General features: G+C 25.4%; 1 protein-coding gene across 1 annotated transcript; it reads left to right on the forward strand.

Moving 5' to 3' along the window:
* The first annotated feature begins 768 nt into the window (after window positions 1-768).
* Window positions 769-18,197, forward strand: LOC145836230 (kelch-like protein 38). Its single transcript, XM_082944050.1, has 3 exons — window positions 769-1,083; window positions 11,427-12,026; window positions 17,994-18,197. Exons 1-3 carry the CDS (start codon window positions 769-771, stop codon window positions 18,195-18,197), a joined length of 1,119 nt encoding a protein of 372 aa, XP_082800176.1.
* Window positions 18,198-20,199: the final 2,002 nt, after the last annotated feature.

Genomic DNA, 20,199 nt, shown 5'->3' on the forward strand with positions numbered 1-20,199 from the left:
CAGTAGAAATTTATAAATTAATAAAGCGATTGCAAAACATCAACAACATTACAAGTAATATAGTCAGTTTAAAAAATTTGTTGAGAGTGTTAAAATTAAGATTTAATTTTTAAAACTTATAATTTTTAAAACTATTTGCACTTAAGTATTTCATTTATAACAATTCAAATATCACTAGTAACATAAAAGTATACAATTCTAGCTAAAATAATTAATTAAAGTTTTTGATTGAATAGCTCTACAAAATCCAATATTTCATAACCACACAAGTTACTGTAAATTCAAATACACCAAATTTACAGGTTTAAAATGGCTGTTAGTTTTTCATCTAAAACAACACAAATTTTGTACCAGAATAGATTTTGTGAACAAGAAAACTTTGATGTTATTATTTCTGGAATCACTGATGTGTTAGAACGAGAAAGTTTAAGGTTAAACTTGCGTAAGTTTGATAAAACTGAAACAATATACAATTCAAAGACACATTCGGAAAGTGACATAACGATTTGTGAAAGATCCAATGTTTGGACTGTTTGCTCAAGATTAGATGTTAAAGGCGTATCTGAAACACGACCCTCTTTCAGGATTCATATTGATAAAACTGACCAATGGGTTAATGTAGTTCAAACACATGATGGTAGAGGTAACTTTAGCGCTTGTTCATTTATGAAAAACATTTATGTCTTTGGTGGATATTTTGAACAAGAAGCTATAAAAAGTTGTTATAAATATGATACAAAAAGGAGTAAGTGGAATTTTATAGCAATTATGAATGAATGGAGGCAAGTTGCAGCTTGTACAGTATTCGAAGGTAAAATTGTCTTGACTGGTGGTTATGACGGTGAAAATAGAGTATATTTAAACTCAGTAGAGGCATATGATTGTTACGAGAATAAATGGAACTCTCTGCCTCGCATGATCAACAAAAGATGTCGACATGGAGCAGTTTGTATGGGCAACAAGCTGTTTGTCATTGGTGGAAAGAAAAATGCTACTTGCGAGGTATTTGATAGCAGTTCCATGAAGTTCACTAGTATCAAGCATTTAGAGCGCGATTGTTATTATTCTGTTTCCGCGGTCAGTGTTGGTGGCAAAATTTTGATTTTTGGTTCAGGGTATATAGCAGGAAAAGAAAGAGTTCGCACTTATAATGCTGATAAAAATGAATGGTACTGTAAAAGTAATTGTTTTACGGAATTCGAAGTAGGTTTAGTATGTCTTGCAAAGCTTTCTGTTATTTAACAGTTTAAAATTTCCATGTTGCCTAATAATTTATTAAATGTACAATGAGTATTACGTTGTTCGATAACTATATTCTATTTAAACTTGTTTTAGTTTTCAAAATTTAAAAAATATGTTGCTGTTTGGTACTGACTTTTTTTTTGTAGTTTAAATACTTATTTTTTAATTGAAATTGTTGATATCGTTGTTTTGTTTTTTTTTGTCTTTTCACTTCAACAATAAACAAAAAAATCGAGTTTGTTAGCTTATCTAATTTAAATTTTGTTATAATTAATCAAAAATTTTTTTTTTGATATTATGAGTAGTATAAGTAATACGGATAAAAATAATTTGATTATCGATGAATTCTACATTATTTATTTTTAAAATCTAGCGTAAATTTCGACAGAAAAAATTTGAAGAAAAAAAATGCAAATGTGTCTATTAAAAACACAATTATGATATACACAGTATAGTTTTATATATATATATATATGTACTTGAAGTTTTTATGTGTTACGTAAGCGTACACTATTTATAGTATTCAAAATTTAGTGATAGCATTTTGTAATATAAAACATAAAGAAAAAATTAAATTAAAATAATTAAAGTCAAGTTAATAGCATTTTTTAACTGTTTTTTAGATTTTTTTCATTTACATCTAAAAAGGAATTTTATGGTTATTTATGTATTAAAATATTCTCAAAGTATTTATGTATTATATTGTGATTTATAACCTTATTTAGTTCGACAGACTCAAAATTTACTAATAGAAAATAAAAAAATTATGTATTATTGACATGTTTTACCAGAGATTGAAAGTTGTATTACATTAATTTGATAAATTAACTAATTATATCTTTATTAATTAACTTTTAATCAAAAAATGTAATACGCTTTAAATTAAAAATTAATGGTCAGCATTTACTAAGCGAAAATGGTATTTTACTTGTTTAATAACTTTTCTGATTTTTTTTTAATATTTAAAACTTATATCTAAATTATAGATATAAGCTACATATCTTTTTAGTTAAAATGTAGAAATACTTAGTTTGGCTTGATATAAAAAATTGTGTAGTAGTGAAGATTATTTAAAAATTTTTTATTATGTTTGTTGAAGTTGTAAAAATAAAGCTTTATTTTGTATTTTACTAAAAACTACACAGTGAATTAAAAACAAATTCCCATTAAAAATGTAAAAACAAGTAATTTAAGATAGGTGTAAAAAAATAAAACTTATTAAAGCTTGCTAAAGTTTGGAAAGCGTCTACTTAAATGAGTAATTATAAAAATTTTCGTTATTATTTTTTGTTTTAAGAAAATGCAAAATTGTATTTAGGCCGAAATGGCAACATTGTTGTTCAGTACATCCGATGTCTTTTTTTTTTAATTAGTTATATCTAAGCGATATGGAGGCCAACATTTATAATATAACTTATTTTTGATGAGTTTACAACTGTAGTGCTTAAAATATTGTGAAAATTTAATCAACTATAAGAAAAACTTAAATTTAATCGGCTCATTGAAAAATAGTATTGTGTAATAGCTAGATCGTCAAAAACACTATAAAATTTTAACACTACAACATAACTGAAGTTTTATGTGAAATTGTGTTGAATAATATTTCTTAAAATATATTTATAGAAATAATTCTTAAAAAAAGATTAATTTTACATTAATTTTAGATAAACAATACTTCAGAACAGGGCTTCCCAAAACTTTTATTCGTAAGGCCCTTAAAAAGAAAAAAAATCTATGGCCCTCTCCGACAATATTTCTCAAAAATGCTACCATTAATTATACCTAAGACTTCCTCTTCATCATCAACTTCAGAATAACTAGAACAAGTTTCAAATAATGGCCTTGTGGCTTCCTCTTTTACAGCTTTCCTAAATTTCTAAAATTTTACCTAGTAGCTAGCACAATTTGTAAAACTACCCTTAAATACGCCAGATATACTTTCTTTTCTTTATTGCTCTTTATCATCAACTTAAGAGTATCTGTGTAAGTTTTTCGAATTAGTTGTTGCTTCGTAGTCCCTGATTGGCCCACTTGTAGCTTAAGACTTCTTAAATTTCTGAAATAGCACACAAGGGTACCATTGTCAATCTGATCCTTTTACCATTACTGCATTTTTTAAACACTAATCCCTAAATGCAAAAATGTTAGAATAAGGTTTTTTATGTTATTTTGTTGAAATTCTTGAAAACTTTTAATCACCTGTCACAAGCTTTTTTTTTTATGGTGATTCAAATATTTTCCAGATTACTTCTATTGTCTATACAGCAATAAAAATAATTAAAAGCATTTTTATACTTAAAATAAAAAGCAATTGACTTGGTAGTTATGGTCGGGTATAAACGCAAATAAAATTGAGCTTTTATAATATATAAATCAAATTTATTAAAAAATATTATTCAAACAGTCACGGTTGTGAAAAATAGTTAAGTAGACCTAGTCATTTATGTTACGTATTTTATGTTAAAGAATTTCTCTTAATTCTGTTAAGTTTAATAAACATCAAAAGTAAAATTTTCAAAAATTGCATACTTTTTTTTTCAAAAAATAAATCACAAATTTAAGAACTTTACTATATATCGCGAATAAGTCTCTACATAAAGGACTTAAAATAATATATCTAATACTACAATAAAACTTTAAGTCAAGAATTTTACAAGTTTAATTATAAATAAAGTGTTTGTAACAAAGTTGTTGTCATAACGTGTAATGTTCTTAAAATTGTAAAAACACAACAAGAGCTTTTACTTAACTGCTAATATCATCTAATTTTGTTAGTTTGTAAGTTTAAGGCAGGAGTGAATTGTCCTAGAAAGAGCTGCTAATCTCCGCTAATTGTATTAAGAAAAACTCCATTGGTAAGAATTAAAATAGTTCACTGTTGGTGGAAAAGTTTTGATTTTTGGTTCAGGGTATATAGCAGGAAAAGAAAGAATTCGTTCTTATAATGTTGACAAAAATGAATGGTACTGTAAAAGTAATTGTTTTAAAGAATTCGAAGGAGGTTTAGTATGTCTTGCAAAACTTTCTATTCTTAATGCAATAATTTTAATGGTTTTTGTAATAGTGATTTTATCCATTTAATTTTGTATTTAAATTTGAAAATATGTTACTGACTTCAAGAACTTATAACTTAAATATTTTTAGAAAAGCTAATACAAGCTTCTTTTTTACAAACAAGCAATTGAACTTTCAAAACTAACCACAAATTAAAAATTGGAAAAAAGAACTACAAACTGATTTACAGAGTACTAAAATAAGAAAAGAAATCTAAATCAGGAACAATAATTGCAGGTTGTGCTTAAAAGAAGCTTTATAAATACTTTAATCCGATTGAATAACTTTTAGTTTGTAAACTTATTTTTGTTCACTTTAAAGTTGGTTCACAAGCTTCGTTTAACATAGACAATAAGAGAATAAGTTAACTTTCTTATATGTTTAATAACTTATATGTTTAACTTTCTTAGAGTAGTTTTTAGGTTAAGTATATCTATTCAGTATAACATAAAACGAAAAAAAAACTATATTAATTAGAAAATAGTTTATAACAGATGATAAAGGTTATTGCACATCGCGCGCAAAGCGCGCTTTTGTGCTAGCAAATAAATAATATTATAAGTATAAACATTACAAAAAAGTATAATTTTTAATTTTGTACTAATTTTTAAATATTATTAAACAATTCTTAAAACTTAAGAAAAAAGTTGTTTAAACAAAGCATAAAAACAGAATTAGTTTCAAAAAGAAAATATAAAAAGAAGAAAAAAATAACTTAATATATCTATACATTATTAATACAACAATATGAGCCACTAATAGTTTATAATAAATAACTAAAAGTATCGCACACCGCGCGCAAAGCGCGCTTTTGTGCTAGCCAAATAAAGGAAACAAATAATATTTAAGTAAGTATATTACAAAAAGTTAGAAATTTTTTAAATTTTGAATACTCACGAAAATTCTTCAAGTTTTAAAAAACTGATGTTTAAACTAAGCATTAAAACAGGATGATTTTTTAAAAATTAAAAAAAATGTTTTTCAACATAAAACAAATCTAAATTCGTTAACATAAATTTCAATTTTCGAATACTCTCAAAAACTTTTCAAGTTTCAAAAAACTGCTGTTCAAACTATGCATTAAAACAGGATGATTTTATAAAAATGAAAAATTACTGTTTCAATTTTAAACAAGTCTAAATTCCTTAACATAAAATCCTACCTCGGGAAGTTCCCTTTCTTTCGGTTTTGCTTCGCAAAAGGAAGCACGCTTCGCGCGCAATTGGTTTAGGCTTCTATGCCTCGAAAGCTTCGCTTTCTTCGTACATTACAGCCTCAGAAAGGTCCGCTTTCTTTCCGCTTTGCTTCGCAAAGAAAGCACAAAAGCGCGCTTTGCGCGCAATTGTGCGATGTTGTCTTAAACTTCCATTCCTCGAAAGCTTCGCCTTCTTCATACTGCTGTTTTCGTTTTTGCTTAACATTCCACCGACCACAAAAATTATATCAAATATATATTTCAAACTATTATTTAATTTCTTAGAAATTCATGTTACGTCACTAACTCTTTCTGATGTCCATTTTTAGTCGGCACAAAATCGTTCAAAAAAGTTTACAAAAAATTTGCATAAAATTATCATAACTTTTTTTTTGACTTAACTATTTAGTTTAATATCTTTGGAACTTTGTTTTAAAATTACTGTAAAAACGGTAATTGTTAATAGATAAAAGTGTTATACGTTTATGTATAACATTATGCTTGCAAAGTTTTATAGGTTTTTAAGCTTAATTGTAGAAGATAAATGAAAAACAAGAACAACGATTACTTCTAAAACAGTAGAAGTTAAGAAAACTGTGTTTTAAGCTAAGTTTTTTAGGTAAGCAAAGTAACATTTAAAAACGCTGTAACTTAATTTATTTTCGAGATAAAGACATAATATTTAAAGTAAAGTTTAATATATAATTCAAGATTATGCTTGCAAAGTTTTATAGGTTTTTAAGCTTAATTGAAGAAGATAAATGAAAAACAAGAACAACGATTAATTCTAAAACAGTAAAAGTTAAGAAAACTGTATTTCAAGCTAATTCTTTTAGGTAACCAAAGTTACATTTGAAAACTATGTAACATAATTTATTTTCAAGATAGAGACACAACATTTAAAATTAAATTTAATATATAATTCAAGATTAAGCTTGCAAAGTTTTATAGGTTTTTAAGCAAAATTGTAGAAGAAAAGTGAAAAACAAGAACAACGATTACTTCTAAAACAGTAAAAATTAAGAAAACTGTGTTTTAAGCTAAATTTTAAGGTAAGCAAAGTTACATTTGAAAACGCTGTAACTTAATTTATTTTTGAGATAGAGACATAATATTTAAAATAAAGTTAAATATATAATTTAAGATTATGCTTGTAAAGTTTTAGAGTTATTTAAGCAAAATTGTAGAAGATAAGTGAAAAACAAGAACAACGATTACTTCTAAAAAAGTAAAAGTTAAGAAAATTGTGTTTTAAGCAAAGTTTTTAGGTAAGCAAAGTTACATTTGAAAACACTGTAACTTAATTTGTCAGATAATTTGTAAGACTAATGTTTCCAGCAGTCTGGTTGTCTATTATCACCTTCAAGCCGGACAGATACACATTTGCCTGACCTGGCCCTGAAAAAAGAAATATTATTGTGAGTTTAGCTTAGCAAATGTTATAAAACACTATTTTGATATCCTATGAAGGCCATATGAATGTAAATTTTATCAGCTTCCAGCTGAAAAGAAATATATTTGGCTAACCTAAATCAGTTAAAGGAAAATTCTACACATATTTTGTTAACGTTTTGCATAATGGATGCTATAAAACACTGTGGAGTTTATAATATAGAAGCAACAGTTATTTTTTATTCTCCACAAAAAATAAAATCAATCATATGTAAGTTTTTCTGCAGTTTCCAAACTTTAAGATGCAAAACACTTAGTTTAATAAAAACTGCCAATTGCTATGTTTAGATTAAAAGTGTTTATTTTCACTTAAAAATACTTAATTAATATGCTATAATAGATGCTTATTTGATAAATGTTGAACATACCATATTCCTTAAAATTTTAAGTTTTTAATTAGACAATTTTTTTCTTAGTGTTAAAATTTAATATAGTTAAACTTATTTTATCATTTATCAAAAACTGTAAGTTTATTTTTTTATTGTTTTATAACCTTGTTATGATTTTTTAAAGTAAAAAAGCAACAACAATAATTTCATTCATTTTGTTTACAAAGAATTCTTACTTAAAACCAGACATAAGTTGAGCTCAAAATGGTTAATATAACTGTTAATAAAATAGTTATAATAGTTGTCTTTTGAAAAAAAATAAAATAAAATAAACACTTTTACATAAATTAAAAATAAAATAAAGTTGTTGAACTTACTTGTCATCGCTTTATTGATGTTCTCCACTTTAAACAACTTTTTATATTTTCCTTAAATTTTACTTAAATCAAAAAAGTTAGAAGACTTTGTGTTAAAGGCATAAGTTCGTTACTATTTTTTAACTGTAATAATACAGATTATAAGAATATAATGACTAAAAATGCAACTTATTATGAAATATAACAAAACTACTTACAATATTAGGATCAAGTATACAAAAACTTCCTAAGTTTAATTCTAAACACTATCTGAATTGTTCATTAAAATTTACTAACTAGTATAAACAAAAAATCCTATTTCAACCCTGTATATTTGTTTTGAACAATAAGAGTTTAAGACAATAAGCAAAGAAAAAAGTCTGAGATTTTGAAAAATATCAAACTAGCCTTATTAAGCTGAGTATTCTAATTTTAAATTTGCCTGAGTTTGGCATTTAAGTATTAGCAACCTTTGGAATTATATGACTTAAGAACATTTTTTGGTCATATTCAAAGTTTTTATTTTACAAGCTTTAACAAGCAGGAAAATCTATTTAGTATAGAAATATAATTAGTATATTCATTAGTTCATTATTATTAATTTATTAATCATTATTATCGTATAGTATATAGAAAATACATTAGTATTGAGAATTATCAACAACAAATTATTACTTGGTACAAAATTTAAGGAAGATTAAACTTAATTTGAATTGTAACTGCTGTTACATTTTGTAAAAAAAATATTTTAACTTTAAAACATAAAAAATAGAATTCACTTTAGTATAAATACTTTTTTTTGCAACAGTATACAATTTGAAACAAAAGACCTTGGACATTTTTCAACTTTGAAAAATGCATACTTGAGAACACCTTTTCTCTTTTAGCATTCATTGCAACTACTTGTATTATAATTTTACAAAAAATTAAAAATTTTATGAGCAACAAGGATGCGATTATGTTTCATTTAAATTAAGAGACTTGAAGGTCTTGAAGGTGCAGTTAATGAATATTTTTATGGAGCTTAGTACAACTAAAGACTGTCCTAGGAATAGAAGCACTCCATTGAAGTTGTTTAAGGTGAGAAAGAAAGAAAAATGTGAACGCTCAAAAAAAAGGTCAATGGATATGTGTGGATTCACACCAATCTCTTTAAGATGAGAGGGAATCTGAAGAGATCTGTGATTCTGGTTAGCTGTGTTACCTCAAAGAGAAGAGTCATCAAAAATGATTTAAAATTGCTTTTCTACTTTCATCTACAAACTTTCTACAAATGTAATAACACCTCGAACCTGTTCAAAACTAAAAGATAAAAAACAAAAACTTTTTTCTATATGATTTGAGGACTATCAGAGCAAAGTATAGTTTTTCCACAAAATAATTCACAGTTTTACCCTTTGTTTATAACTAGAATGGCAGCAGTTATTGATGAGTCTGTTAAAACAGCTTACTGCCCAAAAAATAATTTTTATTGAAGTGTTAACTGCAGCTTCTTACCTTGGAAGCTACCTCATTTTTTTGTACAATAGTGGGTTTAAATCACACAGATCTCTAGATTAATATCATTTTTTAATATTACAATTTTTACAGATGAAATAAATCTTAAAGCAGATGTATTTTTCATTATTTCTTATTTACCGTCATGTTACACTAACGGTTGGCAATGTACAACTTGCAAGCCTGATTTTATAGGCCAAGCTGCAATGACAAACACATTAAATCTAAAAAAAAAATCCTTGTATTCTTATTTTTAAGTAAAAGTATAAACACATCAGTCCCACTTTTCACAATAAATATCTTAAATATTGGATCTGAACTAAACAAGTGAGAAAAATATTGAACTTTAAAGTAAATAGTTGTTGTTCATTTAGTTATTTACCATTCAGGTTAGAACTACCATAGTAAAAATAATTGATAGTAGTCATTATAAATTAACATTTTGTTACATTTGTATATTTTTATATTTTACAGCTTGGGTAGTTTCTAAATTTCCCGCGAACAAATATGCCTTAATTGTGTTTGTCGCTAAAATAATCAAGGACGTTTGAAAACTTTTGTGGAACCGTCTTATTTATTTACAGTTACCTCTCGCAAATCTAAACTTCTTTTTTTGCCATTAAATACATATTTTATATCCATAAATTTGCTTCTTAATTAAAAATAAATCATATTAGTTGTGTTTTAAATTTATTACACTTTTCCTTACCGGTTTCTGAATTTTGAAAGTATTTTTATTATTTTGCTTAGTAGAAGTTTTCGTAAACATTTTATGTAAAATCGATAAATATCTTTATAGTAACCGGGCATTACCGGCCGGTCAAACACTCTCACATATTGTTTGTAGTTTGCATTGCATCATGATAACTTTTTTAAATTACGCCTGAAAAACAGCTATGATATTTTATTTACACAAACCAGTTCATTGTTGGTCAATTAATAATCTTATTAATGGTTTAGCAATAAGATTTAATATTTAGTTTATAAAGTAGAGGTTTTAATAACCTTATTTTTCTCTTATTTATTATTAAAATACATGGATAGTACTTATTGCTTTTTAATAAAAATATAAAAAAGCATAAGTAATTAAAAAATATTGTTATAAATTAGATTTTTAAATTATTTGAATTGTACTTACCAGGAAATACAAAGGTGATAAAATTTTCATCAGTCTTTTAAAAGCCTTAAAGATTGTTATTTACTTTGATTTTACTTAAATCTTCAAAGTGATGGAACGTTTAATATATTTTTAATGTTTTAATTAAACTAAAAAAACTTTTTATTATAAATTTTATTTATCCATTGAAAAAATATCACTGATTTAAAGGATTCCAAACTTTTAGCTTCACTTAAAACAAACTGACTTAAAATCATTATTTAAGTTTTAATGTGTTAACGTATCTGATATTTGATTATATTGTAAGAAAGGAAATCAGTTATTATGCTCATTTATGTTACAATCAATAAACGTAACTACGCTAAAAAAGATAAAAACTTTACACAGCTGTTTGTTTTTTAATGTTTTATTAATTAAAAATACACTTAGTCAAAATAAATTGTGATATCAATATATTCTACTGTATATTTGTTTATATATGACAACAAGGTGAACATATTTACATCAAAATTAAAGAAAGGTTAGAGATTTGATAGAGTTAAACGTTCAAAACAATGACTTAAACTAACAAATTCGTTTACTACTTAATAACATACAATGCTAAGACTATACGACGGCGTAATACATATTAACATATAATAGACAACACTTAAAAACTTATATTAAGGGTTTCCAAATTTAATTCAAGAAGAATTAGTAGTGTTATACAAAACTAGTATAACATTTTATAAATTAATTGAGAAATTGCTAAATATCAAAAACATTACAAGTAAATTAGTCAGTTTAAAATTTTGTTGAGAGTGTTCAAATTAAAAATTAATTTTTAATACTCATATTTGCAAAAACTATTTGCACTTAAGTTTTTCAGTTATAAAAAGTCAAACATCACTAGTAACTGAAAGTATACAACTCTAGCTAAAATAATTATTTAAAGTTTTTGATTTAACAAATCTAATATTTTATAACCATACAAGTTACTGTAAATTTATGAATATCAAAGTTACAGGTTTAAAATGGCCGTTAGTTTTTCATCTAAAACAACACAAATTTTGTACCAGAATAGATTCTGTAAACAAGAAAACTTTGATGTTATTATTTCTGGAAGCACTGATGTGTTAGAACGAGAAAGTTTAAGGTTAAACTCGCGTAACTTAGAAATAATTGAGACTATATATCTTTCAAAGAAACATTCATACAATGACTTAACAATTTGTGAAAGATCCAATGTTTGGACTGTCTGCTCAAGATTAGATGTTAAAAGCGAATCTGAAACACGATCTTCATTCAGGATTTGTAGTGATAAAACTGACCAATGGGTTAATGTAGTTCAAATACCTGACGGTAGAGGTAACTTTAGCGCTTGTTCGTTTAAGAAAATCATTTACGTCTTTGGTGGATTTACTGAAGAACCAGGTATAAAAAGTTGTTATAAATATGATACAAAAAGGAGTCAGTGGATATCTATAGCAAGTATGGATGGTGGTAGGCAAAATGCAGGTTGTACAGTATTTGAAGGTAAAATTGTCTTAACTGGTGGTTACCATTGGTTTGGTGGAAGTAGGAGCTCAGTAGAGGCATATGATTGTTACGAGAATAAATGGGACTTTCTGCCTCGCATGATCAACAGAAGATGTCTACATGGAGCTGTTTGTATGGGCAACAAGCTGTTTGTCATTGGTGGAGAAGAAAATGCTACTTGCGAGGTATTTGATAGCAGTTCCATGAAGTTCACTAGTATAAAGCATTTAGAGCGCGATTGTTACGATTCTGTTTCCGCGGTCAGTGTTAGTGGCGAAATTTTGATTTTTTGTTCAGCGTATATGGCAGGAAAAGAAAATATTTGCACTTATAATGTTGACAAAAATGAATGGTACTGTAAAAGTAATCGTTTTAAGCAATTCGAAGGAGGTTTGGTATTTCTTTCAAAACTTTCTGTTATTTAACAATTTAAAATGTCCATGTTGCCTGATAATTTTATTAAATGTACAATGTGTTTGTTGTTGTTTTATATTGATATACTATTTAAACTCATTTTAGTTTTCAAAATTTAAAAAATATGTTGCTGTTTGGTACTTACTATTTTTTGTAGTTTAAATCCTTAGTTTTCAATGAAAATTGTGGATATTATTGTTTTGTTATTTTGTTATTTCTCTTCAACAATAAACAAAAAATCGAATTTGTTAAATTATATAATTAAAATCTTGTCATAATCAAAAAATAGTTTTTTTTTGATATCTTGAGTAGTACAAGTGTTACGGGTAAAATTAATTTGGTTATCGGTGAATTCTACGTTAATTTTGTTTAAAATCTAGCATAATGTTCAACGAAAACAATTTGAAGAAAAAAGCTGCTAATTTTTCTATTTTAAATGATAAATTAAACAGTATAGTTTTTTTTTAATATAGTTATACTAGTAGTTTTTATGAAACATTATATAAACACTATTTATATTATCTAAAAATGAGTAACGTAAGCGTACACTGTTTATAGCATTTAAAATTTAATGATAGCATACAATATAAAACATAAAATAAAAATTAAATTTTAATAATTAGAGTCAAATTAATAGCATTTTAGTATAACTGTTTTTTACAAATTTTTCCATTTACATTTTTTAAGAACATAACTTAATTAGGTAACCTGAAACTAAGAATAAAAGTCATAATTTTCTAAAAAAATCAGTGCACACTAAGCTAGACCGGTGGTTTTAAGTTTAAAAATCTGTGGGCATTAAACTAAAATAAAATTTTCTGTGGACCCCAAGCTCAAAAATAATCAAAAATTTTTTGACTATTTTAAACATTTTTCTTTTAAGTTTAGTGTAAGTTTTTAATTTAATATATCTATTCAGTAAACTATAAAACAAAAGGAACTACTTTAACAAGAAAACAGTTTATAACAGATAACTAAAAGTATCGCACACCGCGCGCAAAGCGCGCTTTTGTGCTAGCAAATAAATAATGTTATAAGTAAAAATATTACAAAAAAATAGAAGTTTTTTAACTTTGTACTAAGTTTCAAATGTTATTAATAAATTCTTAAAATTTAAGAAAACAGTTATTTAAACTAAGCATAAGACCAGAAACTATAAAAAGAAGAAAAACATCTTAATATATCTATTCATTTTATTATAAATGAACTACATACAAAATGAACTACTAACAGTTTACAATAAATAATTAAGAGTATCGCACACCGCGCACAGAGCGCGCTTTTGTGCTAGCCGAATAAAGGAAACAAATAATGTTTAACTAAGTATATTACAAAAAGTTAGAAATTTTGAAAACTCACAAAAATTCTTCAAATTTTAAAAAACTGCTGTTTAAACTAAGCATTAAAACAGAATGGTTTTATAATAATGAAAAAATAGTATTTTAACGTTAATATCTAAATTTTTAAACTAAATTCTTACCTCAGAAAGCTCTGCTTTTTTTCGGTTTTGCTTCGCAAAGGGAAGCACGCTTCGCGCGCTATTGGTTTAGGGTGTCTTGCCAAACGTGAACTCTTTTCCTTTAAATATACACCAGTTTTTACTGGTTCACTAAGCTTTACTGAGCACAAAATATGCAGTTAAGTACTGTTTTTCAAAGTTCAACTCAAACTAATTAAAGACAATGTGTAAGCTAATAAGTCAATTCAGCAACAAAAAGGAAAGTGAATAATAAAAGATCGTTAATTTTTAAACAAACAAAAGAATTTATGCAAACAAAAAAAAAAAAAGCTACTTAATTAAAAAGGATAAAAACTATAAAAAAGAATTATTCTTTAGTTTAAATTTTAAATTTATTAAACGATATTGTATAGTGTAGATGTTTTACAAAATAATTAAATTACTATTTTTTACTTAGCTTTAAATAAAATTGCTTTTTTTCTTAATTAATGGAAGATTATACTGTAAATCAGGTCATGATTTTTTTTAACCTTTTTCTATATTTTATAAATTATTTTAAAATTAAAACACCTATATTCGATTTCGTTAAAAATTAAATTGATTTTTTAACTATTTATAACATTTTCACTTGGTAGTGGCAAGTAACTTGTTACAAACAACCGAATCTATAATATATTTTGTAGATAGTTACTCGAATTATTGAATACTAACTCAAATTAATTTAATTAAAAAGCAATTACATTAAGTTTTTGACGAATTTTTGTAAATAGATATCATTTAAACGAAAATTCGTGTTAAATAGTAAAGTTTGAAATTTTATTCAGTTATTAGTTAACTTATAACCTTCTTACTATTAAAACTATTAATCTAATTATACACTTAAAATTAATACTTCGAACAAAAAAAATCTTAACCATAAATACTTTAAATAATAACATATTTAGTATTTAAAAAACTAGATAGATACAAAGATTTGTTCAGACTTCAGTAGATTTTATTAAAATTGTATTTATTTTAAATATTGTTCACATTATTATTTATTGAAGGACAAAAAAAAAATCGCTCAAATTTTTTTATCCAAGGGCGTTGTGTACAAAAAATCTTTTAATTAGCTAGTCGCACACCTAAGAAGTTTAACTTTATCTTAGAAAATGTCCAGTTATAATGTTAGAATCCTCACTTCATTTAATCGATGATTATGAAAATTAGATTCTACTAGTTATTTAAAACATACAATAAGAAGTTTAGTTAAATGCTAAAAAGTTATTACTTGTGAGCACAGTATTATTATTTATTAAGTTCTACCTGTACTATAAAGATTTCAAATACGTTTAACAAATACAGTCTTACGAAAAACTTAAACATTATGTTTTAGTTTATTACATCAACGTAGTTGCATTTAGTAGAGATTTTTTATTTTAATGCCTTATATTTACTTATATAACAGAAAGTTAAGCATTCAACCCAAAAGAGTAATCAAATGTATAGTATTGTTTATTGAACGCCAAAATTAGCTCAAAAATTTTTGTCCAAGGACCTAGTGTACAAAAAAAAACCTTTCAGTTATCAAATCGTACACCAGAACAGTTTAATGTCATATCTAGGAGTCAGGACCTTTAGCTTTGTTAAGATATTAAGTTGTGTAACAAAAACAAACTTGTGGTTAATCAAACATATAATTTAATACTAATTTTTTGGTTTACTACACAGCTTCTTAATTTGCGAATGTTTAGGTTTGATGACAATAAAATGTAAAGATGTAAAAAATACACTCAATGTCTTCATCTTGTATTTATTTAAATACTAGCAGTTATTCTCAAGGAGAAAAGTCTGCTTTGCAGCATATAACCCTTACAGTTAACTTTCCTAACTAGTTGTACCAATCTCTGAAACCAGTTTTTAATAGTGAGCAACTACTAGTGAATTAATCAATTCAATAATAATTTAAATGTGACATATAATAGTATAAAATAAGAAGTAAGATGAAATTAGAAATTTTTTCAAGACTTAATACAAGTTTGAGTAGTATATCTTAGTTTTAGTTTATTATTTTAATTTACAACGACTATATACTAGTTTGCCTTAACTAAAAAAATATTTCATTACAAACAACAAATATTGATTTATCACATATTGCTTAAATAATAGTTGTGTATGAAGTATAACCGCAATAAATAATTTTGTTATCAAAAAGCAAAATTTAGTAAAATTATAAATGCAAAACTTGCCTCGCTGAACAAGTATCGATGGCCGAGTGGTCTAGTGCGTTAAGTAAATATATATCAGTTTTACTGCTTTGAGTTCGAAACCGGGCAGTAGAACATTTTTATTAAGTTTTTCACAAATCTTTAACTTTTAATTTTCACTTATTGCTACAAAATACTGTTTATTGTGTGTTTTTAACTGTATGACTGTTTGAAAATAGCTTTTTTTAATTATTTAAAAAACTATTTACAACAAATCAATTAGTTTTAACCACAGAAAATTGACACTAAAAATGAATTCAAAAAAAAAACTATTTATATTGAACTACTTTGTCTCCTCATACAGGGTTGCCACAGATCAAGCTGAGAAAATTTTCCTGATTTTTCTAAAATATATAATCAAAATAAACAAAGTAAATTTTAACTTATTCTAAAAAATTTTAAACAAAAACTAAACTAACTGCTTAAGGCCATAGGCTCAACACATTTTTTTATACAAAATATAACTTTGGTTTTTATATAAAATTTTGAATTACAGACTATAAGCCAGTTTTTAATTATTCAAAAATATTATTTAACTTATAGATACTTTATTTTTTATAAAAAACTTCCAGTACAAATGTATGGACCACATAATTTGGGTTAATTTTCTTGGAAACTTTAAAAATAACTAAAAATCTATATCCTCCTTTATTTAAGCAATTTTTTTCAAATTTTTATCAAATTTTCCTTACATTAAAAAAAAACGTTACTTATGAATTTTGATAATTTAAGAAATAAAAATATTATGACAAAAATTTAAAAATAACATAATTTTTTTCAAAAAAAAAATTTACAAAAAATTTTTAAATTTACAAGTAAAGTTTTTTGTTATTGTATAAAGATTAGACTGTAAAAGTTTGAAGAAGATTGCTTGAAAAATGTAGGAGGAAATAGATTATAAACAAAATAGTTTTTCTGCTGTTTTAGTTTTCCCTTCCCATAGGGAGCTTATTGTTTGGCCCGACTTTGACTGGTCGTATCTTAAAAAAAATTTAAAACCATGAAAAGCATCTTAAAGGTTAGAAAAAATTTTATAAAATAAGATCAACTTGTAAAAAACATGGCCTACCCCTATTGCCTTAAACTGACAAAATCTAACTTCTTTTTTTATTCTGTCAAATTTCATGACTTTTCCTGACTTTTTTTTTCAAAATATTTAATTTTGCCCCTATTTTTTCCTGACTTTTTTCAATTTTTTTAGTTTTTCCTAATTTCCTGACCTTGTGGCAAACCTGCTCATATCTCAAATTTGGACTCAACCTGTCTTGAGATTCATGAGTCTATGCCCATTATATTATAATGAACTTTGTGTCCTACCTAGCAAATGCTTTTCACAGTTTTTGAAATTCAAGAATAAAAAAGTACAATGAAAATAAATTCAAAAAGTTTTTTTTTTATATTAAAAAACCATAAAAAACTTCTGCATTACAAACCATTTTGTTGTACAGTTTTTGAACAATATTTCTTTAATTTTTTGCTTAATTATTTTTCTCAAAACAATATGGTTATGGTTAACTTTAGGCGAGCACCAATATCAAACTGAAAATATTATAAATTCAATGTCTTTTTTAATCATAATTTTAGGCTAAAAATAAGCTATATAAATACACAGAAAAAAAATAAATTAAAACATTATAAATTAAAAAAATTAATCAAGTTTATTTCACAATATCATAATCAATATAATTTATTGTATTGATATAATCACTTTATATTGTAAAACAAAAGCAATTACATATTTTAGTTTATTAGTTTATGATATATAAGCTTAATTTTATTCATGTATTTATAAAAGAGAAATATTTAGTCTAAAATTATGGTTAAATAAGACATCAAATGTCTTATAATTTTAGCTTGATATTGGTGCTTACCAAAAGTTAACCATAACCCAAAATATTGTTGATTGTGTCTTTGTAACTTTATGACTGTTGAACAACTTTTAGTTTTTCGGAATAATTAAATATTCCTTAAATATATTGATATAAATTTATTTACAAACTGTGAGGTAAAATATAAATCTATTACTTGTACATTATTACTCTAATTCTAAAACAGTATTAATTTGTGCTCAGTAAACTATTACACCTGCAATAAAAACTAGTGCATATTCAAAGGAAAAAAGTTCACGTAAAGACTGGTGCATATTTAAAGGAAATAAGTTCACGTTTGGCAAGACACCCATTGGTTTAGGCTTCCCTGCCTCGAAAGCTTCGCTTACTTCGTACATTCCAGCCTCAGAAAGCTCTGCTTTCTTTGGCTTTGCTTCGCAAAGAAAGCACAAAGGCGCGCTTTGCGCGCAATTGTCATTATTGTCTTAAGCTTCGCTTTCCTTGTGCCGCTGTTTTTGTCTTTGCTTTACATCCCATTCAATCAAAAAATTATATCAAATATATATTTCAAACTATTATATAATATCTTAGAAATTCATGTTACGTCACTAACTCTTTCAGATGACCATTTTTAGTCGGCACAAAATCGTTCAAAAAAGTTTACAAAAATTTTGCATAAAATTATCATAACTTTTTTTGACTTAACTATTTAGTTCAATATCTTTGAAACTTAATTTTTAAATTACTTTAATAACATTAATTGTTAATAAATAAGATTGTTATACGTTAAAGAATTAAATAAAAAGTAACACAACTGTAACAACTAATAGATAAAGCAGAGAATATTTATGTGCTACAAGAAGAAATCACTTGAAAAACAAGCTTGTGTCCATACCAATTAGTTATAAATACTTTTTCGGTTTAGATTTTATAATTTACTTTTGTATTATGTTTTTGTTCCCCAACAGGACTGGCTTAAAACTTTCTAAAACACTAAAAGAGATTTTTGTAATTAAATAAAGTTTTTGATAAAACTTTAATCCGTTTGCAAAGTTTGACTGTTAAAAAAATTTTTTTCGGAAACATTTTGAACAAATAAAGCTGTATTGTGTTCAAAATTACAATAAATGTTTAATCTAGTTCAAGCACTGCATATGACCAAAACCATTCAACTATGCATTTAACGATCGGCTTTGTCGAGTGATAAGTCCCACTTACAAATTGACTAATATTTCTCTCTACAATTCTTCAGTTTTTATTAATATAAGGTAAATCAATTTTGTAAAGTTTAAACGTTATTGCTCTTTTCATTAATTATATCTGTTTTCATAGTTGTCGCGTTTTACTAACAATATGGTAAGTGTAAATTTTCAAATATTTTTTACTGTAATAATTCCAATGAAAGTTTAATAGCATATATTCCTTACTGTAATAGCGGTTGTTGCTAACTTTATTGAGTTTGTTTTATCATTAAGTGTTTTATCACTTAAATCAAGAGTGATTTTCTTTGCTGCAAATTAAATGCCTTTATGTCTGTCCGGCTGATAAAAAGTGATTATATTTTTTACGACAAAAACAAGTGCAATGGGAGTTAAAAGTGCTTTCTTTGCGGCTTACATGCGCTTATTGACAGATAATATGCGATTAGCGACTTTTTAATAATAAAAGCTTCGCGTTAATATGTTGTACACATTTAGCACAAAAATAAAAACATAGATGACAAAAAAACTGCACATACATAAGAAAATTAAGCAATTCTTTATTTTTTTGCTAGCAATTAAACCACTCGAGAAATAAACATTATCATTTTAATAAAACTTAGTAGACTTTTACCACACGCTTTTACCTTTAATTTTACACTCACTGTCACCAAGACCGGTGATTTACACTACCATCTTTACTAAAATCAAATAAGCGATCATCGAAATTTATAATTAAGTTCAGTTTTACACGTAGAAAAGCATTGAAGAAAGCCGAAGTTTCAATATGCAAAAAAAAAAATACCTTAAATTAATGAAACACATTTCAATTTTAGATGAAAACAAGATATTTAAAATTGTTCTACATTTTATCTTTGATATCATGCATTGAATATTAATGGTTAAAAATCCAAAGAACAATTAGCTATAATTAGTTTTATACAACAACATATAAATATTAAACTATAAGTTATACACACTAACATAAATAACGTTTTAGTATCAACAGTATTTCAAATATGTAAGTGTTCTTATTTAATTTTTTATAATCTAAAAACGAAAAGAAAAAAAAAACACAACAACAATATGCATTTAAAACCAAGTTTGTAAATTACAAAAAGTTTAAACTAAAATCAGTACATAACAATTTTTTTTTTGTACATTTCGTATAAGTTATTAGACAACAAGGAGTTTTTATATTGTTAAATAACAGAAAGTTTTGAAAGACAATCAGAATCTCCAAAATTAAAAAAAACGTTACCTTCAAAGTACCATTCATTTTTGTTAACATT

The sequence above is a fragment of the Thalia democratica genome, chromosome 5 (assembly GCF_965202585.1).
Source record: "Thalia democratica chromosome 5, ktThaDemo2.hap1.1, whole genome shotgun sequence".
Taxonomy (NCBI): domain Eukaryota; kingdom Metazoa; phylum Chordata; class Thaliacea; order Salpida; family Salpidae; genus Thalia; species Thalia democratica.